At 35.7% G+C, this 27,625-nt stretch overlaps 1 protein-coding gene across 1 annotated transcript; it reads left to right on the top strand.

Moving 5' to 3' along the window:
* The first annotated feature begins 3,300 nt into the window (after nucleotides 1-3,300).
* LOC125238830 (segmentation protein even-skipped-like) lies at nucleotides 3,301-27,481 on the top strand. Its single transcript, XM_048146278.1, has 4 exons — nucleotides 3,301-3,649; nucleotides 21,729-21,792; nucleotides 22,082-22,214; nucleotides 26,913-27,481. The coding sequence occupies exons 1-4, from the start codon at nucleotides 3,322-3,324 to the stop codon at nucleotides 27,213-27,215; spliced, it is 828 nt and encodes a 275-aa protein (XP_048002235.1). The 5' UTR covers nucleotides 3,301-3,321; the 3' UTR covers nucleotides 27,216-27,481.
* Nucleotides 27,482-27,625: the final 144 nt, after the last annotated feature.

Below are 27,625 nucleotides of genomic sequence, written 5' to 3'. Positions count from 1 at the left end.
ATTTATGATTAAAAAATCATCATTATTGGGTAAAAATCTAACATCCATCTTCAAGCCCTCATGTTGAAATTTGTATGAAAACATTGAGCACTCTTGGGGATAAAATGCAATTTTGCTATCTAAGGGCCCATTTTTGAATCTCAACCATTCCATTTCGTGAAATTCGTTCAATAATATCTCCACTACTAGCGATTTAAATTCTACTAACAGAATCGAAAACGAGTGGTCATTACCACTAGTTTTAAAATTACTAGTCGTCCTTTTCAAAAATAGCATTAATAGTACATTACATCAGAGACATGATATGGAACTAAAACAAGTTAATGATGAGATGACGAGTGACAGAGATGTATGGAAGAGAAAGACATGCTGCGCCGACCACAAGTGACTGGGATAAGGGCAAGAGAATGATGATGATGATGACATGAGAGGCCGGGAAAATGAGGATTTCCGGCCAAGTGGGTATATACGGCCGAGCGAGCGTGCGAGCGAGGCCGGATAGGGATACGAGGCCGGGAATCCGTTTTCACGCCGAAGCATGTATAGTGATTTTCTCAAACATACAATGAAATAAAAAAAAATGCTCTAAAGGACAATATTTTATAAAGAAAATTTCCTTTGCAGTCCTAGGCCTAAAAAACAATATGAAATCCCTTTACAGTCCTCTCGAGTTGTTGCGCCCAAAAAGCGATACTTCCCAGCCCATTTTAAGGAACGTAAAGACAATATATTATTGCATGTTTGAGAAAACGTCGTTTTCCACAGACTTTCGAACGGCGAATTCCTGCGTTCGAAATCCAAAAATCGATCCTCTGTTTTCGAATAATCAGAATACCAGTTGGTGTGTCGAAAATGTAGCGAGAGTCGCTCAAGATTAAGGGTCAGATGCGTGCGGCGGTGATCTTGGACACGGCGCGAATAGTCCGACGGTTCCTCTCTCTGCAGCCCTAACCACCGGCAGCTTGGGCCCTGCCCCGCTGCTCGCAGCACCCTAGGTTAGGTTTTTTATAATGTGTTTATATGTTTTTATAATGTTTTGTAAGTAGTTCTGTATTTTACTTTTATATTCATATTATAAAAACCTAATCTAAGACTGAAAATGAATACAGATACTAATAATAGGTTACGTACCTATTTTAAATAGCAGAGTCATATTAAATTGTTAAAAACCTTAATTCACATTTATAGTTGCCTAGTATACTATCTAGGTATGTACCTACTTACTAAAATACCGACACGACTTCTTACAAAATTAGGTACTTTAGTTAAATCATTACCTAAAGCATAAATTACCTAAAGATGCACCTTAAATTTTAATTAAATGTGCGTGTGCACGGGAAAACGTCCCACTTTGTCGATTGCTATAAAGCCGCTTTGTCAGTTTATTCATACAAAGATACAAGTAAATCCCACCTTAAGGCCGTTTTCACATTATCTGATCCGATATCAAATGATTTCGGAAGGATTTCAATACAAAAAATCCAAGATGGCGCCTGAAATGTATGGAATATCGTTCCGACATCCGATATCGGATCGTATAATGTGAAAACGCGCTAATGGTAACCGACAAAGTGGGACGTTTTACTAAACACACTCACAAATATTTTTCAATGTAGTAGAGTTCCAGAAATTAACAAATAATTTTCTGAAATTTACTCTTGAAACGCCGTAATGTGTTGAAAGAGGTAATATTGCGACCCACTGAGAAATGGCCGGCTGGAAGGCCCAGGGTGGCTAGCCGAATGGCACAATCGCACACGAAACGCTCACGAAACGAAGCGCTAGTAGATATCTATCTCTATCGCGCTTGCGTATTGGCGCGACAGAGCCAGCGGCGTATCGCTTTCGTTTGGCGTCGGAGAAATGCCATTCGGCTACGGGGCCCTGGGTACCGATGGATCAACAAGGTCCAGAAAGGCCTGTGTGCCTTTCAAGTGACTGAATGGCATCAAATCGCACAGGAAAGGAGCGAATGGCGAAGTCTAGTGTCGGAGGCCAAGATCCACTTCTGGAGGGCAATTTTTGAATCTCACATAGGGGATTTTGTCACTTAAATACCGGTAGAAAATGGTGACTTGCTTATTATTTTCAGAGACAATTTTCTGAATTCGAACGCGTGAGACTCAAAAACGGCGAAAATGGAACGAAAATGCTTAAATAGAAAAGAACCTCCTTTTCAATTTGGTAATTTTATTTAAATATAGGTACTAGTGTTATTAACTATTACTTATCGAAAAAAATTGTCCATTCAGAACAACTCGGTATTGCGAAAAAATCTGTAAAATCGAGGTTCTGCTGTCGACTGTTCTATGGGTACTGGGGTGGAAGTTTGAAACGAGTGGCAATAAACGACCGAAGGGAGTGTTTTAAATCGACACGAGTTACGAATTTCCTTTTCGCACGTGTATCGTACGACGTTTTTCAGTACAGATAAGCCTCCGAAGTTTCGACCTGGCATATAATGAACCACTTCTCGCACTAGTGCGTATAAAAAACACCATCTGTACTGAAATAGTACATTACGATACAAGTGCGTAAAAAAGGAAGTTCGAAACGAGTGGCGATAAATTAAAACACGACCGAAGGGAGTGTTTTAAATCGACACGAGTTACGAATTTCCTTTTCGCACGTGTATCGTACGACGTTTTTCAGTACAGATGAGCCTCCGAAGTTTCGACCTGTCATATAATGAACCACTTCTCGCACTAGTGCGTATAAAAAACACCATCTGTACTGAAAATAGTATTTTATTACCAACTGTGATTTTATGTTTATACTTAGTGCAACTAATAGTACAGTTTTTCGTTTATCTATATTTTTTTTGTAGTTAACTTCAACCAAGGTTAATTATCTATCCCTAAAATCCCGTTAACTAATAAATGCATAACGACCTACGCCCTAAAATTTCATAAACCTACCTGCTACCCGTTCTAGTCAAATTACTACCAATAAAGTACTTACTCCGTAATAAAATACTTAGTCCGCGCTCACAGCCTGGCCGCAGCCTTCAGTATTGAACGACTCATTATTGCACGGAATGAGTTTTAAGTTTTACTACAATAAACATAGAAAAATACTCTTTGTTTATACTGGAAAAAGCTCAAAATCCTTCCTCTTTTATTTTACTACAGTAACATTAAGCTTTCGCTATTGAAAACTAGCCTTTATCATAATAAACTTAAAGATGAAAATTCGTTAAAGATACTGTATAAGAGCCAACTCCCCATAGAGAAGGCGTGGCTTCAGACTTCACTAAACGGTCGCTACGATCTTCGCCAGTCGAGTCCTAACTGCGCGAAGTGAGTGAAGTGTTGTGTCAAAATGGAGTCGGAAATCAGCAAAATGCCAACCAAAATACCGCCGAAAAACTTCTCAATCGAATCGATCGTAGGCATCAACGAGCGAAGATCCCCCGAGATCGATATTGAGAACAGCATATCTCAGGATTACTCGGAGGATGAAGCTAAAATCAGGGATTCGAAGATGGGGTACTATTTTCAGCAGAATCGGGTGCCGAACTTCCCGTTTTTCATGTCTTATGATAAGAGGGTGATGGGGTTTGAGGGTCAGGGGGAGGAACTGAAGAGGGCTAGCCCTGGAAGTGCGAGGAGCGAAGTTGATAGCGACGGGGTGGATGAGAGACCTCATGGTGAGTGAAAACTTTATCTAGCTTTTTTTTAATACTACGTCGGTAGCAAACTAGCATACGGTGCGCCTGATGGAAAGCGGTCAGAGCAAACTTTGGACGCCTGCAACCAAAGGAGTGCCACATGCGCGTTGCCAACCCATTAAAAACTTGTACACTCCCTTCCTTTTTGCTGTGTTAAGACTGTTAAGTACACAGCAAAATGAGTGCACAAGTTCTAAGGAGGGCTCGGATTGCCGACGACTTAAAGACTTTTTTTCAAAATAGGTACCTAAATATAATGTTCCTCCTACTCAGAATCACGAGCCCTTTCGATTCTACTAGGTAAAAAAATTGTCCCAAATTTAATTTTTCCACTTCGTTACCATTTTTCAAGCACTTTGCACAGCGGTTACAAAGTGGAAAGTATATGAAATAATAGAAAATTTTCGACCATTTTTTAGTCTCTTGTTTTTTGTCCTAGATCAAAAGGGCTCGTGATTCTGAGTAGGAAAAACATAAAATTTAGCTACCTTGGAAAATTTTTTTTGGTGATTGTTCTCGCGAAAATGCCCAAAGGACAATAGACGGAACAAGTTAGTTCCGTAGGTCCTTCCGTCGCCAGCACACCGCACCCTCGTTGAGCTACAGTAGCATACTAGTGGGATAAACTTTATCACGTCTGTGCGTCCCATCACACTTACAAATAGAGCGAAAAGAACGGCGGCGTTATACTGTTTATTATGCGGCCGTGCTTGCTTGCCTGGAATTGTATGAGGGAAAAATCGACTTATGCGGCTGGGAGCCGGGTGGCCGAGCGGTTTATAAGTAATTAAGTATCTGCCGCTTTTGTGGTTTCCAAAATATAAATATAATATGTATTAACACTGTTTTGAAGCATACCTAATGTAGAAGACTTGGAAAGTATGATAATGCATAATACATACACATACACACATAAATACCATATCAGAAAGGAATACGAGTGTTTTTTTCAGGTTTTAGAACGTTTTTTGCAGAAACAGACACATACATAATTATGTAGATATATCGTCTCCGACGGCAAAAAAAAACACAGGCTGTATCTTGTCGTCGGCAGCGTTACAAATTATTCTGAAGTAGTTCTACGTTTAAACAATGAATTAACTGATACAAAAAGCCGTTTAATTAATTTAACTTACTGTGTTCAAACTACGTCAAACTTTAGGAATGAAATAAAAACCGGCCAAGAGCGTGTCGGGCCACGCTCAGTGTAGGGTTCCGTAGTTTTCCGTATTTTTCTCAAAAACTACTGAACCTATCAAGTTCAAAACAATTTTCCTAGAAAGTTTTTATAAAGTTCTACTTTTGTGATTTTTTTCATATTTTTTAAACATATGGTTCAAAAGTTAGAGGGGGGGGCGGACGCACTTTTTTTTCCTTTAGGAGCGATTATTTCCGAAAATATTAATATTATCAAAAAACGATCTTAGTAAAGCCTTATTCATTTTTAAATACCTATCCAAAAATATATGACATGTTGGGGTTGGAATGAAAAAAATATCAGCCCCCACTTTACATGTAGGGGGGGGTACCCTAATAAAACATTTTTTTCCATTTTTTATTTTTGCACTTTGTTGGCGTGATTAATATCAGTTTTCTAGTGCTAACGGTTACTGAGATTATCCGCGGACGGACGGACGGACGGACGGACGGACGGACGGACGGACGGACGGACGGACGGACGGACAGACAGACATGGCGAAACTATAATGGCTCCTAGTTGACTACGGAACCCTAAAAAGATTCGCGGTGTCCAATATTACAAATGAATATCAGATATCTCAGATAAGATAGAATGTAATATAATAGGCTAGTTTCCTACTAGTCAAATCAGCTTCTTTTTAAGAACTGTCAAAACGATTTGCTAATATGGAACTACTATGAAATACCGAGGAGTGACGTCACGGTCAATTCACTTATCTTCTCTTTGACTTATTAAATAGAAATTATGTTTAAACATAACTACTGTCCATATTTTTCTTCCAATTATGTGGTGCTTTATTTCGTGCACTGCATAAAATTATTCATTTTAAGTATAGGAAAATAGCATATTAAAACGATTATTTATCAATTACCCATTCTGTCTATAAAAAGGTAAAATAAAGGTAAGGTAAAACAAGTAAAGTACACTTGTTTTGCTGTTTTTTTTTTCTAGCGCATTAAAAAGTACCTCTATTTAATCTTTTTGTAAAGTCGGCTAACGATGACGGTATGTTCAAAAGTTCCCGACATTATTACCGTATTGTTTAAATTATGTTCTAGCGGTATTTTTTAACGCCGCAATTTAAAAAAAAATACCGACAAAGCAAAGGTTGTGGTACCGCTAAAGGTTTATGCTTTTACAGACGATTAAGACATTGTCATTTAGATAATTATGAAACAAAAGGATATTTCCGAGGGTGTTAATAGATTTTGTAATATATCAGTAGTTATAAATATGTAATGTAGTGTAGTATAGCACATAAATATGTTGCCACACCCTAACAGGATCCATGAGCACGTATACTTTAGTAACATCTATTTATAATAGCATGGATGCAATAATAGTCATTTGTTATACAAGAGTGCAAAGTTGTATTTTAACGCCGAGTGTGGAATTGAAAAACGAGCAAGCGAAAGGATTCTTTAGTTGAACCACGAGCGAAGCGAGTAGTTCGAGAATAGAATCCTGAGCTTGCGAGTTTTTCAACACACGAGAAGTAAAATACATTTGCACTCGTGTGTAACACAAAATTTTCCCCCTCACTATACTTAGCGAGGAAAGTACAACGCAAAAAACGCCTTTATCACTGCTTCCAGTAGTTCCACAGGTGGTAAAACATCTTCATCACTAGATTAACCTACTTTTATCAATTTTATTAGTCATAATTAATATCGAATATGTATCAAAATGTTGTTTAAAACGACATTCACTTTGTTCCATTACTTTCAAACACAGCTTTCAAAGTTAACAAGAAGGTACTAACTTAGACAAACTTGTCTGGAAGTCAAATATTTCAAATAAAAACTATCCTGACTGACAAAGGATTACAATTAGTTTAATCATTTCATCCCAACAAAGCCTAAGTAATCCCCCTAATCCTGTTTATTCTCCAATTGAGCATCACACTGTTTGCAAAACACATAAAAACAACTTTATTCACCCTTGTCGGCTAAAAAGGGGCTCAAGCCCCGCGGGAATTATTCAATCAAGTGATGAAAAGGGGCTCAAATCTCTATTATTTGTGTATCAGGTGTTTTGATAGTGATTAAGCATGTGATTTAATAGGCAATTTGAAAAGGGTTTTATAATTTGTCCGAGTCTACAGCGATTTTTGTTTCGAAACTTAGGTTAAGTAGATATTTATAACTTTTAAGAACTAGAACTTATATTGATTTTTAATTATTTTTTTCGGCTATTTTTAGTAGTAGGTAATTATAATCATTTTATTGGTAATATTTTTTTTTGTTAGCCTATTTGAGTGTCCCACTGCTGGGCAAGGCCTCTCCCCTGGCTCTCCATGACTCCCTGTTCTCTGTTTCCTCCGGCTAGTTCTTCAAAAAGGCGTCAAGATCGTTTCGCCATATTTGCCTGGGCCTGCCCGGCCCTCGCTTCTAAATAAATTACATGTCAATATTTCAAATACAATCGTAATAAATACAATTTTTAGAACAAGACTAGGAACTATTTTTGTAAAGAAAGAATTCTTTATAATAGAACATCTGCTCTATAAGCCATTTTTTAAGTTACCTACCTACATAAAATAAAGTGGGTAGCCACCGACACACAACTGATTATGAAAAACCCATATGCTTTATGGAGTTGGTATTGTGTTCTAAATAAAACTATAAGGATACTAAGGATAAGACTAATAAAATAAACTGTCACTAATAATAGATAACCTCGTAAATAAACCAAATTTTAAATTGTAGTAAACAAAACCAATCTATCAATAAAAATAAATAAAATCTAAAGAGTTACCAAGTCACACTTTAATATACAAATTGAAAACAGTAGCACATATTGTTCCCCATCGCTTCTGTTCTCCATTGTCCGGCCATCTTGCCAGCGTGACGTCTGTCAACTTCGCCGCCAAAATGTAAACCATAGATATTGTCTCTGGTCCCTTTTCTTTTATCCGTTGTTGGGCCACAACTTTTGTTTTGCTCAATTATGGACTATTTATTTTGACCGACAACCTTAGAAATTTCTCTTTTATGGTGTCCTTCGGCTGTTTCTGTTGTTCGGTTTGTGTTTGGTTTTATTGCTTCCACATTTTTGGTCAATGCGGTGTTTTCTGCGAAACAGCTTGTTTCAAACGGAAAATTTTGGTTGTTAAATTAAATTCTTATGAAAGTGTGGTTTGGTTTTGCGTGAAAAGGTAGATAATGTTGACGGCCGGTCTGGCCTAGTTGGTAGTGACCCTGCCTGCTAAGCCGCGGTCCTGGGTTCGAATTCCGGCAAAAGCATTTATTTGTGTGATGAGCACAGATATTTGTTCCTGAGTCATGGATGTTTTCTATGTATATAAGTATGTATTATCTATTTAAGTATGTACATCGTCGCTTAGCATCCATACACAGACCAACCCCTATAGACATCTATTACAAGACGACTCGCGGTGGCCAGCCTTCCTAGTATTTGCACTGATATAAGCGCGGGCGCTCGCCGTGCCCGATCAGTATCGACCAAGTAACAGACCCGAAAGCAGCGCGTGTTTTTCGCACAAAAAAATTGGAAAAGGGTATTTTGATGCCTTAAAGATGTCCACCTGTAGTGTGAAATGGTGTGGAAAGGTAACAAGAAGCTCAAATTTAAAAACAGACGGCATTACATTCCACAAATAAGTCATATTTATAATTTATTCAGAGCCGGCATAGGTCAACTTACATTGGCCACTTACGCGTCAGTAGAGGGACAGTCATACTTCTGTCCCTTTTCATCTGGCGCGACTGCCCGCCGTCCTTGAAACGGCCAATCACAGCGCGCTTAACACATTCCCCGCCCGCTCCTCGCACCCCAAACACTGGTGACTCGTATCGCGAACCAAATATACAAGACTGCCACTCTATAGGAGGTTCTCTGTGCATCCATAGTACAAGCTTTGCTTAGTTTGAGGCTAAGTTGATCTGTGTAAGGTGTCCCCAATAGGTATTTATTTAATGTCAGGGTATGTTCCTATGAAACAAAAAATTTGCTTTATTTTGTGTGAATCTGTGTACCTATTGTTGTTTCAGGCTTTCAGTTGTTAATGGTAACTAACTAGGTATTACTTAATTATTTAGCCCGTCAAGGTAATTTCTTTTAAAATGTGTTAAAAAACACACGCATTTTCATAAAGCATCATTTATTAATTAATGAGTTATAATTACGTTGCAAAAATATAGCATATATTTAGAATAAAAAGAAATAACTTAAAAGAAATACTTAATCTTGAAGTGGAAACTACGTAACAAGATTTGCCTATTATAATAATTATTGTATTATAGTAAATAAATAAATAAAATACTATAGGATATTCTTACACAGATTGACAAAGTCCCACGGTAAGCTCACGGAAAGAACGATGTATATAATATTCAAATACTTAGAAAACATCCATGACTCAGGAACAAATATCTGTGCTCATCACACTAATAAATGCCCTTACCGGGATTCGAACCCGGGACCGCGGCGTAGTAAATATAAAAATTTGATTCAAACAGAATTACCTATGTTTGTATTTCAATTTGCATTTGATTGTTACATTTACGCATCATAAATTAAAACTGACACGTTTACTATAAAGCAAGTAAGTTAAATTAAATGCTCAACAATTAAAAAAGCTAAAAAACAACAACCATAAAAGCCCCGTTATCCTAATTCCAGTAACCCCACCTAGCGAGGGAAAGAGACAGCGAACGCCCCGCCCTGATCGGTGGGGATAACTGGACACGTTATTGGTTAAACGCGTTATAGATTTTTAGTACACCCACTTGCCACAGCCTTAACTGTTGTCATAGACAATATTACGCGCGCTTTTGACAGTTTTTTTCGGCCAGTATTTTTTTACTTTTTTTTCGTTTGAATATGGAGTTTAGGAGTTATTCGATGGATAAGATGTTGACGGTTGATTTGATGACGAAGCATTATGTCACACCTCCTTCGTCGCCGAAAAGCAAAGGTATTTATGAACGTTTCAATTAGTAGTTTGTTATTTAGAGTTGCTTGTAGGTGTAAGTAATTTTATAGGAGTTGTGTAATCAAAACATACTTTCTCTTTCTAACTCACATTCATCTGCAAAATACTGTTTGTTACATGATCATATGATATAGGTAATTACCTAGTAATAACAATCATATCAACAATATTATGGTTTATCTATCAAGGCTATGTTGTTTAATAACTTATATTATGTAAGAGTTTTATTATGTACTTACCTAGATATCATATATCATGGAATTAGGTTATTTGAAAGAAAGGGATAGATATTACGACTTTTAAATTCTAAATAGTCGTTGTTTATCATTACAATCCATACTAATATTATAAATGGGAATGTGTGTGTGTCCGTTTGTTTGTCCCTCTTTCACGGCAAAACGTGTTTTTAAGCAGAGATAGTGGAAGGGATGGAGTAGGCTACTTTTTATACCTTTATAACGCCCTCCCTTACCTAAAATGGGGGGTGGAAGTTTGTATGGAGCATTCTGCAATTTTCGAATTTAACGCGAGCGAAGCCGCGGGCAATAACTAGTACTATATATAATTTCTGAGCTTATTTTTGAACATGTTATTTAAATTAGTCCTCTTATTCATGTTGTTGATGTTAATACCTAATGTGTATGATTAAGAAATTTATTTGACAACACTCTTAAAATAAAAACACTAATACAGCGAGGAATTGTCGCTAGTATCCTTGGTACAATGCCTCAAGGACCTATTTTAGACATTAGCTAGCTTTCAAGTTTAGTCTTAGTTTCTTATATAATTATGTAAATATGTTCATGTAAATAAAGAATTTTTATCATCATAAACTAAACCTTAATCTAAAAATAAATACATTCTGCCCACACTAGCCATCTGGCACCTATCTAGACTTTCTCAAGCTGATGAAGGCTTCATTATTCTTAGTGCTTCATCAATACAGATGTCAGCGAGCTGATTTGATAACTTTATTTACTGTGGCATGTTCTGATTGTATTATTTATTTATTTAAACTTTATTGCACAAATAAAACAAAAATGTACAAATGGCGGACTTAATGCTTAATGGCATTCTCTACCAGTCAACCATCGGGCTAAACAGAGACATGTAAAAATGGTGCAAGGAGAAGGAAAAATGACAAGGTAGAATAATCGAAAACAACTGATTAACTTCATAAAATACTTATATAATACATAAATATAAATAAATGCAAATATAAATAAATATACTTACTATATAAATGATATATATTCGCAAATATATATCATTTATTTTTCATATTTTGTATTAATAGGTTATGAATTTGATCTGGTTCTGTTATGATCCAACAGTCCATAATATTGGGACCGTGCGCGACGACACGCCACGTGACAGGTGACCATTATGGACAATATTGTCGCCGCTGTTAAGCGAGAAGTAAGTAAAAATTGTGAAAAAATTCATGAAATCTTGTGTTATTTTACTATATTAGACAATTTTGGACGACGGTGGTTACAACATTATCGCCAATAACATTAAAATTGTTGTTTTCAGTGAGAAATTAACAAACTGGTGACTAAAACGGGGTTTCGTGCCATCGCTCACGAAATCATTTTCCAACCTAAGACGATGAATAAAGACAAGAAATTGGTGCTAGCTGGGCATTTTCTAGAGATTGAAGACTTTTTTACACCATTTGTACCTATGTGCAATAAAGTATAAATAAATCATTGGCTTTTGAAATAGTTGATCAGTTCACTGCTATCCTGTCATTTTCATAGGCTAACTACTTATAGGTATTATATAAGTATCATTGCAGGGTACAGGGTTTATTGTAAAATAAAAACAAACTAGCTATAATAACGTTTTATTATAATATACATTACATAAACTTGTTTCATTTACTTGAAAATATTGGAGGTTTACCAGATATCACATCAAATACAATCATGAATGCGATGAAATAAGTTCTCAGGAATTTTATTTAAAATGTGATAAGCCTTCAGTGGATGGACTGCTTCTGCTTCTATTGTTCTCGTGCTCCTTCTTCCCATTGAAACCTCGATATTTACGCATTTTCGTCAATCCGTTTCGATTTGTAAACAGGAGCACAGATGAGGAAACAAATAAAATTATTTCCGAACATAACTGGGATTGGCTTCCACGTCGGCTTTTCTACCTCCAATAAAATTTGCACTATAAATTCACCGTAAATTCAATTCAATACTTGTATCAAATGATTACGCACTTTAAGTAAAAGAGATTGGACGACACTTTTCTTCTTACGGCAACTATTCACTTAAACGGTGGTTTCGTTTCCACCACGGTCTTGGAAATAGCTAGAATTTAGTCGCTACTTTTCTTGCAGTTATTACAATTCGCCGTAACAAATTTTACTGGGCCCGTATTAAATTTATCTCAAAAACGACATGAAAATGTTTACTGCAATATGGATTTGACAGCGCAAGTCAGCGACTAAGATGTGAATTTTGGCCGTAGTGAGCGCTGTGATCGTTTTAGCTACCCCCTCCACCCGCTTTGCACCCTGCCAATATGCTTTTTCATAAGAACCTTTTGGAAACTTTATACCCAGATTAGCTGACGCATTTACATCTGAAAGTTTTTCAAGTAATGTAAACCTACCTATGCATATTTATAAGTGTAAAAGAGCCCTTGTGGCCTACTTGCAGAATAAAAGTTAGTAGGCAGGTATTTTGTCTATTAAGTAATATAATTAAAACTTGACTATTTGTATTAACATCGTTTCTTATAATGCTTATGGTCTTAAAAATATTAGTCAAATAATTTCATTTATTTTAGACTCGAACATTCAAAAAAAGAATTATACCAATCCAAATATCCTGTAAGTTTGTCTATTTTACCTACTGGAACGATCCTCTCATCTACTCCAAGGTTAGCTGGAAGAGATCCCTTATAGGGATAGGCTCGCCTTTGTATTTCTGTACCTACAAATTGTATATAAACTGTTGTACACAATAAAGTGATTACTACTACTACTACTACAAATAACATCGTCATCGCCAAATATTTCATATATTTTAAAAATATCATGTCTTATCTATGCCTAACGGTCAAACTTTAAAAGTACCGTTTGTTAGGCAATTAGGCCCAGTTTTGAACCTAAACAAATCGCCATAAACACCTTAAGATAACACCCAGGTAGATCAACCACCAACAATGCGGCCACCAAACCTTATTCCAACCTTAATCCAAAGGAACAACTCTTCATAAACTGAGATATGTGTTTTTCGAGCTGCAAAGTTAATTTGGTCAAAATTGTTAAAGTAATTATGAGGATTTTACAACACCTTTGAAAACGCCGATCCTTTTGTTGTCGTTTATAACATACAAAATCTTCGGGACCGTATTATTCTCGATAATTTCGAGTTTAATATTTTTATTATGTTTTATTGCGCACCGTTAGGTTTAGGTTATCACAATATGGTCAATTTTTATGGTCTTTGGAGATGCCGACAGTTCGCTTAACGTTGGTATTCAATGATAAATAAAAAAAGCGATTAAAATCGTGAAAAATATAATGTACATGAGGCAGGAGGCTTAATGATTTTTATTTTAATACCCGTCATTCATATATGGAGGTAGACAAACATATTTTCGTTAAAATGTAAACAAACTGCTTTAATATCAAATATTAGTTTAAAATATAATTATGAGCGAACAGATGAACATACATACATACCGGTCAAAATCATAACCCTCCTTTTGCGTTGCCGTAGTCGGATAAAAAAACCTCAGTGTCTTTAGCCAAAATTGTAACACTGCCCACAAAAATACTATAAGTATTACCATAATAATGTGTGCTTAAAATTAAATGTAGGTATAATAGTTATCATAATATTATCTTCCTTTTATTTAAACTTAAATCTCGCAGTTCTAACATTCGATTTCGTACAAAATGCAATTAACTAAACCGTTTATTTAACCGCATCATTTAATCTAAAAGTGTGAGCATACGTCACGTCCGCAGTAAGTAAACTAAATGGTTCAATTAACATCAAATAAAGCCGTACTGGCCACAGCTGCCAAATTAGAGGTATCAATGCATTGTCTATGGTAGAAAAAGTTAACAGCGCGGGTGGAGTCCCGCCACAAATTGACAAGTGGCCATTTTTAATTGTGCGCACGTTTACCAACTTAACAATACTGTCCATAAAAGTGCCACTGTAGGTATAAGCTCTGATTTAGTACGTGGGACAGTTAGTGCCAAATTTCGCCACCGGTAAATATAAATTTGTAGTAACTCGGGGGTCGAGAATGTAATATGTCTTGTCAATTGGGCTTAAACTGATTTTGTTTTTATTGCACGTTGCTCCCTACTGAGATATTTATCTTCATTATATCGTTGCCGACTAGTAGATACGAATTTTATTATGAAAATTGTGTAGGGGAGAGTCGGGACATGGATAATTGGGTCCGGGGGATAATTGTTCAAATGGATGCTGCAGATTGTTTCTACTCCTTTGGGAGTATAATCCTTGTAGCACTATTTCCAACATATTGTTTTAATCTTTTTAAACTTATTTAGTATTGATGAAGAAGAAAGGTAATAGAATTATGCTGATTACATTTTTACAGTCAATAACATTTTTCTAAATAATAGGTGTTATTAAATTAGATTTAACTCTTATCTTACGGACGGGGAAACTATTTTAGTTTCGTTTTTATAGGCCATAATTTACTTTTGATCACTGAACCAAGTGATATTGAAAACAAAAACGGGTTTTTATGCGACTCTGAAAAACTTAAAAAAACACAAAAAGTGTTTATTCTAACTTATCTTCAAGCTCAATTCAATGCAGGCCAAATCGTAAGAATCTGTCTTGCGACACAATATCGATCCTATATCAGTATCAATCTGATCCAATTACTATTAGTGCCGGATAATGGATTCACCGTAACGATCTCGCCAACATCCATAGACAACCGGCGTATTAATCGGCCAGTTACAACCATAGACAACCGGTCTATTAAGCGGGCACACACGACACGATCGGCGCGTGGCGAGGGTGACAACAATGCCAATAGCAAATTTAGATGCCCAATTTATCATGCTATAAACCTACTGGTATTAAACCTTAACACCGTAGGTTAAAGACTTGATAGATGTAGTAGTATATTGGTCGAATTTGCCGCTTAAATTGAACGTCACTATCATTAATGAAGCTCGATTGGGTGTTCTTTGGCATTTATGGCGTTTTATGGCCAATTAGCTACCTCCGTTAGTTTTGGGCTTTATTTTAGTGGTTTATCTGTAATATTCGTAGGGTTTAAGTATGAATATTTAATTAAATACGGAGCTTATCGAATCAACATTACTTTATTAGTCGCCATTACAAACAAGTCTCATAGACAATCTAGTTTTTATAAAGGCCGCTACACACTGACCAACTCCATATATAACATCCTTCCCTTTATACTTAAAAAACAATTTGAGAAAAGATGTCTTAATTATAATCTTTAAGGTATGACGGTTTCCTGATTTCTCTACCAGACCTAGTATAAACACTGTTAGGCATAGAGGGAGTTTCAGGACTTTTAGGCACATTAGGTACACATGCAGAGGTACTAGGCATATCTACACTATAAGGCACATCATCAGTTACTCTATCATTATTTGTTAAAATATTATCATAATCTAAGTTATTTTCTCTATAAGATCCGCCTTTTATCAGCATATGCCTATTTCTCTGTATGATATTACCCTCTTCATTCTTTATTTTATATGATCTTGGACCTAGAGCCTTTCCAACCACTATACCACTCTCTAAGGGCTTAACATTACTTTCATTTTGAATTTTAACCTTATCACCTACTTCCAGCTGTGGCAAGGCTCTAGCTCTTACATCATAGTACATCTTTTGTCTTTGTTGTTGATTAATTAATGACTTTTTATAATAAACATCATTTTCACAATTACTTAAACATGGTATTATTGTTTTTGCCTTTCTGTTGAACAACAACTCACTAGGAGTTAAATTGGAATTAATGACCGGTGTATTTCTGTATATAAGTAGTCCTAAGTTTATATCTCTATTAGTATAAATTATCTTTTTTAGCATATGTTTTACAGATTGTATATAGCGTTCCGCTAAGCCATTTCCTTGATGATGCTTTGGACTAATTATTTTGTGCTCAAATGTCCACTCATTGACAAATTTCTTAAATTCAAAGCTGGTGAATTGAGAGCCTGAGTCTGAATATAATATATCACATATACCATGTCTTGCCAGTATTGTTTTTAAACACTCTATCAAGGTACTAGTATTTAAATCCTGCAATTTACCAATTTCAATATATTTACTGTATGAATCCACCACTAACAAATAAGGTTCTCCATAGAGAAAAAATATATCTGTGGCCAATACCTGCCATGCCTTATCAGGAATTTCCTTATTTATTAATGGCTCTTTCCTATTACTCTTTTCAAAACTTTTACAAGCATCACAATTTTGAACAAGATCTTCAATTTCCTTAGACATATTAGGCCAAAATACTGTTTTTCTTGCTAATGCTTTACATTTTTCAATGCCAAGGTGTGCATAATGAATCTTTTGCAAAATTTCAGGTCTTTTACTTTTAGGTATTACTATCTGACTTCCTTTGCAAATCAATCCATTATATTCTGTCAACTCATCTCTGTAACTATAATATATTTTTGCCTCATGGTCTATATCATTCTTACTGTCGGGCCATCCATTTAATATATATTTTAACACACTCTGTAACTCTTTGTCCTGTCTAGTTTCATTTGTCATTTCCAGTAATTTCTTGTCTGTTATCTGTATACTGTTAATTACCATAGCTACATGAGCCTCTAAATCTGTTTCATATGTAGGTGAAGTGTCATTTAAATAAGTCCTACTCAAGTGATCTGCCACAAACAATTCCTTACCTGGTTTATATACCACCTGGAAACTATATGGTTGTAGTGCCATTTTTATTTTCTGTAATCTAGCTGGACATTTATTAAGAGATTTAGCAAAAATTGAAACTAAGGGCTTGTGATCTGATTCCACAATAAACTCTTGTCCATATACATATTGATGGAACTTAGTACATGCAAATAAAATTGCCAAGCTTTCTTTTTCAATCTGACTGTACATTTGTTCAGTCTGTGTCAATGCCCTAGATCCATAAGCTACTGGTTTATTATTTTGTAACATTACACAGCCTAAGCCGTCTTTTGATGCATCTACACTCAAAGTTATAAGGCTGTCTATGTCAAAATATGCTAACACTGGTGGTTTACATATCAGTTCTTTCAGTCTCTCATAAGCTTTCTGTTGTGAGTCTGCCCAAATAAATGGTACATCCTTTTTATTTAATTGTCTCAAAGGTGCTGTCTCTTCAGATACATTTGGTATAAATTTTGAAACATAATTAATCATGCCCAAAAAACGCAATAATTCTTTTTGACTACTAGGTTCTTTCATTTCTTTAATTGCTCTAATTCTGTCTGTATCTAATTTAATGCCATCTGTTGTGAGAATATGACCTAGGTATCTTACCTCTTGTTTCTTAAATTGACATTTATTTTTATTGAATCTAATACCATATTCTCTCGCTCTGTCAAATACTTGCTTTAAAATGTTGTCATGTTCAGTCTCTGTCTTAGCATGTATCAATATGTCATCAATGTAAACTTCAACGTTAGGAATACTACCTAATATGCTGCTAAATACTCTCTGAAAGACTTCTGGGCTCGAAGCCAAACCAAATGGTAGTCTATTATAATAATACCGTCCATAAGGGGTATTAAAAGTTGTCAACTCTCGACTGTCTTTTGACAAACTTATTTGGAAAAAACCTTTATTTGCATCTAGTGTGCTGAAATATCGACTTCCTTTCAATTTAACCGTAATCTCTTCTAATGTTGGAATTTGGATATGCTCTCTCTGAATTTGTGTGTTTAAATACTGAGGATCCAAACATACACGTAATGTTTTGTCAGGTTTTCTGGTCATAACTAGTGAACTGACAAACTCTGTGGGTGTCTGCACTTTAGAAATTATTCCTTTTCTCTCTAAACTATCCAACTCCTTTTTTAAATCAGTCATTAACTTAAAAGGCACATGTCTACATGGCTCAATTTTACCAGTCGCACCCTCTTTCAATTTAATTTTATACTCATAATCTTTAATTTTTCCTATCCCCTTAAACAATTCTTCATTATCTTTTAACTCAATTTTTCTTGACACAACATCAACTTTTCTTTCAACTAAGCCTAACTCCTCTAGTAAAGGCAATCCTAGTACAGGCACATAATCATATTTGCTTACTTGAAAGTTTATGACACTTTCCTTATTTAATATTTTACACTTCAAATTCAGTTCACCTACAGTAGGTATATTATCTTGGCTATAATTTGTTAAATAACAATTTGTTTTTTCAAATTGAAATATGTTCATTTTGTGACATATTGATTGGGGTATAACATTGCACCCAGCACCTGTATCAAGTTTAAATTTAAAATCTTTATTTTCATTCACAAAATGCACATTTTCATACCAACTACCTTTTTGTTTGTTATTGCTAACCATTGAAATGTGAATTTCTTGCGAATCACTGTCACTAGTGTCTTCAGGTTCTGTTGACGGTCCATAGTGAGCCCTAACAGCATGTATCTTGCCCCAATGACATTTCTTACTAAAATGTCCTAATTTACCACATTTTGAACAGGTTTTGCCATATGCCGGACACTTATTTTTATCATGATTGTATCCACATCTGGAACACTCCGCATGCTGTCTACTGAAACTGCCTGGTTTGCTGCCACTGGCTCCTGCTCGCTGATTATTTCTTGTTCCATAACTGCCTCCTGTTTCTACTTCTTTTCTTCTTATTGTTTTGTTCTTTATAGCTTGCACTTCTGTTTTAGTTGTCTGGACATTTAATTGCTTAACTTGATCATTTGCCAGCTCCGCTGCTTTACATATATTTACCGCCTTTTGCAGATTTAAATCTGGCTCTCTCAATAGTCTGTCAGTTAATTTCTTGTTAATGACTCCTGATACTATCTTATCTCTGATTAACCTTTCTTCTAATCCACCAAAGTCGCATTCTTTTGCCAACTTTTTCAATTCTGTTAGATAGGTATCAAAATTCTCACCTTCAAGCTGGTTTCTCGTGAAAAATATATGAGAATTTACACTTTCATTCTTCCTAGGAATAAAATGATTTTCAAATGCTTTCATAACATCATTATAGGACGCTGATTCTTTCAGATCCAAAGTATTATATATATCTATGCATGTTTCACCCATGCAATGCAGCAACAAAGCTACCTGTACTGCTTGATCCTTTTTATCCGCTCCACTTGCTTTTCTGTATAGCTCGAATCTTTGTTTCCATTTCTTAAAGTCTTGATTATTTAGTTTCTCTGGGGGTTTTAATCCTAAGACGCCATCATCCGCCATTTTCACGTTTCTGATTTATCTTCTTTCTTCCTACTTCTTCAAATTTTCATTTATTTTGACTTTTCACTGTTCATTGCTTTCTTAGCCTTCTCAGCCGCAGCGCCATGTAATATTCGTAGGGTTTAAGTATGAATATTTAATTAAATACGGAGCTTATCGAATCAACATTACTTTATTAGTCGCCATTACAAACAAGTCTCATAGACAATCTAGTTTTTATAAAGGCCGCTACACACTGACCAACTCCATATATAACAGGTTGGGTAATTCAAAATATGTCACGCATGGACCCTATTAGGGCGTGGCAACATATTTATACATATACCTTAAACACCAACACTACACACATTTTACTAGGTCACAGACAGTAGAAAATATTGTAGGTATACGATACAAGAACAAAACTGAAGTATTAATGTTTCATATAAATAAATAAGTTATTTAATTATCCATGAATTCTTGGAGAGTATATGGGCATTCATTGACAAGATAGGTTTTGAGCTTATTTACAATTTGTAACACAACTGATATTAATTAGTGTTTACATAACAATATACAAACTAGCCTAAAGCCTTTTTAAATCAAACATTGCGCCACCGAATTATTGGCAAAGCGCAGGCGCTAACCGGACCATAGACGAGTGGTCGTTATCGTTAGTCAAATGATGGCCGCGTGTGAAAAGGTTGTTTCATCACTCGTTGTCTATGGACTGATATTTTCAATTTTCATGTTAAGGTGTGTTTACACAGTGGGACATTCTAGGGGCCTTATTATCGTTACAGTTGGAAAATAGGAATCGAAAAAATGCATCCAATTGTTCAAAGAAATAGTTATTTAATTTAGATAAAATTTAGTAGATAGGTATATAGAATTCTCTGTTTATCTATCCCTTCCAGAATGGAAAATTCTTCAAACTAAACTAATTTTAGCAGACAACCATTTTTGAATTGAAATATTATTGGAATAACCACAAAATTAAAATTTTGAAAAAACTCCCGACTGCGACATAGTAGACCGATTTTTATGAAACATGGCTAAGAACACTCCCGACTAACTCAGCTTTCAGACAAAATAAAACTAAATCTAAATTGGTTCATCCGTTCGGGAGCTACGATGTCACAGACAGACACACACACAGACAGACAGATAAACAGACAGACAGACAGACACGTCAAACTTATAACACCCCGTCGTTTTTGCGTCGGGGGTTAACAAAATACACCTTCAAATATCCTCAATCAAATACACCTTCAAATATCCTCAAATCAGTTCGGTGGCTTACAAGGGACCGTACTCACGGCTTTTTCCTCAGAACTCGTTGTTTCTTTCAATTAGCGCACAAAGGCGGAGAAACGTTTCAACATTATTCTTGTAAATGACACGCGTTTACTGCACTTTGAGAAAGGCTAAGTGCTTGAAAAGTGGGCGTTTGTTAGGACATTTAGTATTTGGTTTAGTTGTTGCAATATACGAGTTGAAAAACAAGAATCAACTGAAAAATATTCCGTTGACTTTCAAAAAAATCAGGAATTATAAACAGTTATAAAATGATTTGAAAAAAATGTGGACGGAAGCTTTCAAACGGAAGCTTTTTAAATCTTGTTTCCTCGTTCTTTTTTCAAAAACAGACACACGCCATAATAGCGCAGCTGGTGACCATAGAGAAAAGGTTACGATTCGAAAAAGTTTGTTTGACAACAACGTTCTGATTTTCTGAATGAGAGGAAGCGAGGCTAGACGTTGCAAATTGGTTTAAGTACGCTGTCGCCACCCAGCATGGGAAACGGCTCAAGTGGTCCAGACGCCGACCCGGTTAAAAAAAAACATCATGTGTTCGTAATATCCAAAGTGGTGATAAATTCTCAATAACGATGTCTTAATATGGTTGCAGTTTTTTTCAAGTCGCGACGTCTATGATTCGAAAGAGTTTGAAGCGTCTTAATTTCCCGTTTAGCATAGACAATGGAGTTGTGTTTTAACGGCCAGTGTCAATAGCGGCGGCCGTTTAAATTTAGAACCACTTCACCATAATCAGATCTGTAAAGGTTCGGTGGCACTTTTTCTTAAATTGAGCGGCGATGGCTGCCGGTTTCTTTGTGGCCAGTATAATGGCGGGAACACACATGGGAAAACATTTAATTAGACAACAGCTTATTTGTGTTTGCATTGTGTTAATGTATTCCTTTTGAAACGCTGCCTGCGTGCAATTAGCACCTCCGCCGCGGCTTCTGAACGTTTTTTTGATAACTCAATTCCATAGACTAATTAGTTTTTTTTAATCGCGGCGGCTTTTGTGTTTCTGGTGTCTGGTGTAATTAAGATTAGGGGAGTGAAGAGTGTACTTGTAACCCTTTATGAAATGCGGTAGCTTTTTCGAATAGATAATCGGTCCTCTGAAAACCAGAAGTTTAAGAGGTTATTTTTAAAACACATTTAATTTGTAACTTTCTTTGTTCACAGAATCGCTCAGTCCCCAGTCGGAACAAATGACCAACACGAATTCGGTACCAGATCCAAATATAAGGTAAGATATCAATTTTAGAACAATGATTTGACAATAAATTTTTAACTGAAATCTCTAACAATAAGGAAAGCTATTACAACAACAACTGCCAGTCATTACAAAAAGTCGATTAACATTTTAGAATTTGTTATGATTTTGATCCGGTTTAGATACGTCCTTGACGATTATTTTATCTTGTCTGGCACATATACTCAAGACAACTTTCACTTAATTTATCATCAAGTTTTTCATCTCCGATCATTTGCTAGACTAGTTGGCTGTTGGAATCTAATACAGCACATCTCCACAGACGATACCGCACGGCGTTCACCCGGGAGCAGTTAGCTCGACTTGAGAAAGAGTTCTTCAAAGAGAACTACGTCTCAAGGCCACGACGTTGCGAGCTCGCTGCGCAGCTCAACCTCCCTGAATCCACTATCAAGGTAGGTTCTATACCCTATTCATTTATAAAGTTGTAAACCCTAAGAGGTTCCACACCAGCGTGTAGCGTGGGTATCCAAGTAACTACGGATGGTGTATGATGCAACATTGGCGTAACTGCTTTTTTCTACAGAACTAACTAAGTAGATGCTGATTCTCAAAAGATGTCAGTGTGAAGTCTCATATTTAATTATCAATTGTTTTTTAATAAAAAATGCTTATATTATTTATTTATGTAACGACTGGTCTGGCCTAGCGCGTAGTGACTCTGCGTCTGCGACGACGACGCCGCGGTGCCGGATTCAAATCCCGGTAAGGGCATTTATTTGTGTGATGAACAAAGATGTTTGTTCCTGAGTGATGGATGTTTTCTATATATATAAGTAATTGTATATTATACATATCGTTGTCTGAGTTCCTGAAACACAAGCCTTCTTGAGCTTACCGTGGGACTCAGTTAATCTGTGTAAGAGTGTCCTATAATATTTATTTATTTTTATTTAAATACTAGCTTTTACCCGCGGCTTCGCTCGCGTAATAAAAGTATTCATTAAGATTTTCATTTGGATCCGTAGGGACCGTAGGTTTCTCTGTAGGTATATTTATCTGCGATTATTTCGATTGCACATAATACTTTTGCTTGCAATGATTGTAGAAATATTACACATCGACCACAGCGTAGGTAATTCTATATACGCTGGGGAAACCTTTATAAACATCCCACATAGCCCGTATTTCGACACTATGATCGGTGGGTAAAAAGTACTTTTTTCTATTATCCCTTACAATTTTTTACATTTTGCTTATACTTATCGCAAACGTAATCTTCAAGCAAGCAAACAACGATCGTCTTAGAGCACATTGATTGTAAGAGACCGCCGACCGATTATCCGTATCCCGCTAACGATACCCATATTATCCGTATCCGTATCGCTATCGCTATCGCTATCCCTATCCCTATCGCTATCCCTATCGCTATCCCTATCGCTTTCCCTATCGCTATCCCTATCGCTATCCCTATCCCTATCCCTATCCCTTATCAAGATGTTTAATGATATAACACTTTAAGTTCTCGCGCTTTGTACACATATTTAAAGTCACATACAGGTCGAACGCGATTAATTAACATTATTTTTACCTTTTTTCCCAACGTTTCGGCCAGGTTGCACTGGCCGTGGTCGCGGAAGACTGACGTTCCAGCAAAGTGTCACCGGAGATGTAAACAACACAAAACTACCCGATATTAATTTATATAAATGTTCGGGGTAGACAAATAAATATAATCTACCCGCTTTTAGTTAATGTTTATTTCTCAACGTGTTTATTTTAAAGGTAAAAATAATGTTAATTAATCGCGTTCGACCTGTATGTGACTTTAAATATATGTTTAATGATTTCTTATCAAGTGCTAAAATATAAAGTTTCATGGTTTTATCATTTAAAATTAAGAAATCCCATACAAACTTTCAACCTCTTTTTCAACCCCTTCATCCCTTTTTTTCGAAATAAAAAGTAGCCTATGTTCTGTCTCAGGGTCTAAAGATTGTCTGTTCCAAATTTCATCAAAATCGGTTGCGTGGTTTAAGCGGGAAAGCGTAACAGACAGACAGACAGACAGACAGACAGACAGACAGACAGACAGACAGACAGACAGAGTTACTTTCGCATTTATAATATTAGTATGGATTTATTTATTTATTCAAATATTCAGTCTGCTTCTCAATTCAAATAGATGAGTTAGATTACTATTTTAAGTATGATTGTAAAACACCTCGATCAACAAATCTCAATTTAAAATTATCTACTTTATGTTTGCTTAAATTACCTTCGTGTGAAACTGAAAACTTTTCGTAACTTGAACCACCTACACATAAAATATTTCAAATAATTGCAAACTCCTACAGCCCACGCGATGGCCTACATGCAAACGGCCTTTTGTCAATTATTATGTCAGTGACAATTTCGTTACTTCGTCATTTTGACTACAATTATGTAGTCACGTATAGATGACATCACCAAAATGGTAAAAATAATTATACCTAAAGGTTATGTCATTATTCTTTTTCCCGAAAATTAAGGACATATAAATCATATCATATAACTTGAATGTAGACGTTCAAAGTTCAGGACTTAAACTTCAAAATTTTCTCAAAATCGGACTAGCATCATTTGTGGCTGTAAAATCAGCCTTTTTTGTTTAAATTAATCATAGATAAAGTCCTCTGTTATGTACAACGTGCTTAATAAAAAATAAAAATCCCTAGAGCCAGCAAATAAAAAAGAAGTTCTCTATGCGCACTGCCAGAGTATAATAATGTGTAGGTATGTAACTGTTCTCTTTGTCAGTGACTTGTAAGGTTGTATAAGGCGCTGTATGATGCTTCAATTAGATACACAATAATTTCCATCACGAACGTTTTATGGTTCCCGATAATTCGCACGATCACGATACGAACGTGTGAACACCGAGGACGCTAAGTGTGTTCCATTTTTAAACAAAAGCGATAATTGGTGTACAATGATTTGTGAAATCTAGTTTGGCGGTTATAAAACTCTTTGTTTCAAACTGACGTTTTGTAGAACTGCTTTATTTAAAAAATATCCTTTTGTTTTTTATTTGTTTAGGAACCGATACTTTAAACAAGGGCTTAATTTTTATTCGTGTACGGATTTTCGGAATGTCATAACGGTTATAATCAAATAAAATGTTCCAAATTCAAACATGAGGCAACATGACAAGTATTTTTAACGATCAGGTAAAATTCCTCGCGGCCAGTCATAATCTCAATTATCACTTCCAAGTAAAAAGAAAGCAGCGGCCGAATAAAAACATGTGTTTTTATTGCTTCATTCTAATTTTACATTCCCGCTAATTTGTCGATGTATCAAAAAGCGCCGAAATTACTCAGTAGCTGCCTCTAATGAACATTAAAAAAAAGAAACCATAAACTCGCTATTAGTGTGTATATGAAGACTTCATCGGTTGTCTATGCGCATCTGTTTTATTGCGGCAATACCAATTAAAAACTATTAAATTAAACCGTGGCTAGTGGCTACCACATGATGTGTCGTAAATCGGGATTTCTATTTGTTTATTGTGATAGACCTTTATAGTGTCTATAAACACTACAAGTTTAATTTCGTTCGCACTTCATTTGAATTTTATTACAATTAACAGGTTTATGAAAAGCGATAATCTTCGAATCTTGTCTATGGTTTAGGAATTTCGCAATTCCCGCCAATTAGCACAGCGGCGGCCATTTTGTGAACAAAGGAGGTTTTAAGTTTTAAGTTAGACTTCGCTTTGTGTGCATACTTTGTAATGACAGTAACATTAACTATACTTCATTGCACCTTAAACCTAAGTAAATACAGTATACAAATAGTTATTTGACATTGTGAACAGTACGTGGAAGGGCCATTATTTTGTTGATGATTTTAAGAGTTTCTCGCAGTGTATGTAAATATGTTCACTTTATTGGCATTTTAGTGTTTAAAAGCAAATATCTGTCGGATTTCTCTCAGTGTGCGGTTTCATTATGAAGATTGAAGTTGGCCTCTGTTCTTTTCTGTTGTTCTTGATTTTTTTTTTCATCCTTTTTGTCGGGAGGATATTCAAAGTTTCATATAAACAATAAACTTTACGAACTTTTAATCTTTGAGCTCATCCATACAATATTATAAATGGGAAAGAGTGTGTCTGTTTATTTGTCCGTCTTTCACGGCTAAACAGAGCGACGAATTAACGTGATTTTTTAGGTGGAGATAATTGAAAGGATAGAGAGTGACATAGGCTACTTTTTGTCTCTTTCTAACGCAAGCGAAGCCGCGGGCAAAAGCTAATGATAATACAATATATAAACTTTCAGAGATTAATTAATAACGAAAACACAATAAATACATTATTTTAGCAAGTCATATACCCACAGATACAAATAGTGTATCTCACACTTTAAGAAGAGAAATTATAGTCGAACTCAAAAATTGTAGTGTATTTTGAGTTCGACTATAAAACAATGTGCGTCTTAGATTTTACATACATGTATGTATATTTATTTATTTGTTCATGATGAGAAATAGGTAATGTTATTTCCTATAGCTGTGCCAGATATTTATAATGCGTGAAGCTTCTAACTGATTCGCACCTCATTGTTCGGTATCGTTTAAATTATCGCCGCCTTCTTTAGAAAACAAAGACAAAAGAGAAGGGTGATAAAGGCACTTTCACACGTGCGTATTTAATTGGACCGTATAATTTCGTAGGCATGCTACGAAAGCGCTACGTCGTAGACGTTCTACGAAGCTAGACTTCAACGTTTCATTATATTATAGCATAGCAGTACAAAAATCGGAATTATTGGCCAAGATTTTCTGTGACATTGACACATAAACCTATTATAGTGTATATCTATTATCTACCTACTATCGATTTAAAAAATCTATGTCTATTAATATACTCACTCTGACATTTATTCGAACTTAGATTTAGCCATCATTAACTGTATTACCTTTATGGGTTACTAGACAAATATAACGTCCTAAAATGGGTCTGTCTCTTATTTCAATAAAAAAAATACGAAAAATATTGAATGACTCGTATTGTCTTATAAGTATTCGCGGAACGTTATTTATTTTATAGTATTTTACCAAAGTTGTTACAAAATTAGCCATTAGCTAACCCACTATCTCTTTTTCCCCAGGTATGGTTCCAAAACCGAAGAATGAAGGACAAGCGCCAACGCATCGCCGTCGCGTGGCCGTATGCAGCCGTGTACAGCGACCCAGCTTTCGCGGCTTCCATCCTCCAAGCCGCCGCGTCCTCTGTCGGCCTCCCCTACCCCTACCCCTCCCCGATCATCCCCCCCTTCCACAACCCCCAGCTCATCCCCGGCAACTACCCGTACTACCCGCGCTACCCGTATATCCCTCCCACGCCGCCCTCGCCTGTCAACCCGGAGATTCGACCGCAGTACTCGAATTTCAATTTGAATGTAGACAAGTAGGTTTTTAGGTTATTTATAGGGATTAGTTGTTATTGTATAATGTTCAGTGATTTTCATACAGTTTTATAGTTGAATTGGAACTATTTAAAGTTACATTGGCTTTTATATTGAATTATTTCTGTGCCCGATAAAGGTTTAATTCGAATTGCGACTTTAGTAGTTTAACTGTCAAATACTTTGATAAATTCAGTATGATTTTGTCCACAACCGGAATGATATTTTAAATAAGCGGTACTTTTTCACTTAACTTTTTAAAATATATTTTTAAACGAAGTTTAAACGAAGAAAACGCATTAAAGACACTTTAACTTTATAATTTAAGAATTATAATAAATGTTATTGTACCATTCCATATTATAGTCTGACGAAAATAATGTAATGTCACTCGCTTGGTGATTTAAATTCGTTTT

The sequence above is a fragment of the Leguminivora glycinivorella genome, chromosome 24 (assembly GCF_023078275.1).
Source record: "Leguminivora glycinivorella isolate SPB_JAAS2020 chromosome 24, LegGlyc_1.1, whole genome shotgun sequence".
NCBI classification, from domain to species: Eukaryota; Metazoa; Arthropoda; class Insecta; order Lepidoptera; family Tortricidae; genus Leguminivora; species Leguminivora glycinivorella.
The sequence above is the reverse complement of the archived record's forward strand: the minus strand, read 5'-3'. Positions and strand labels throughout refer to the sequence as shown.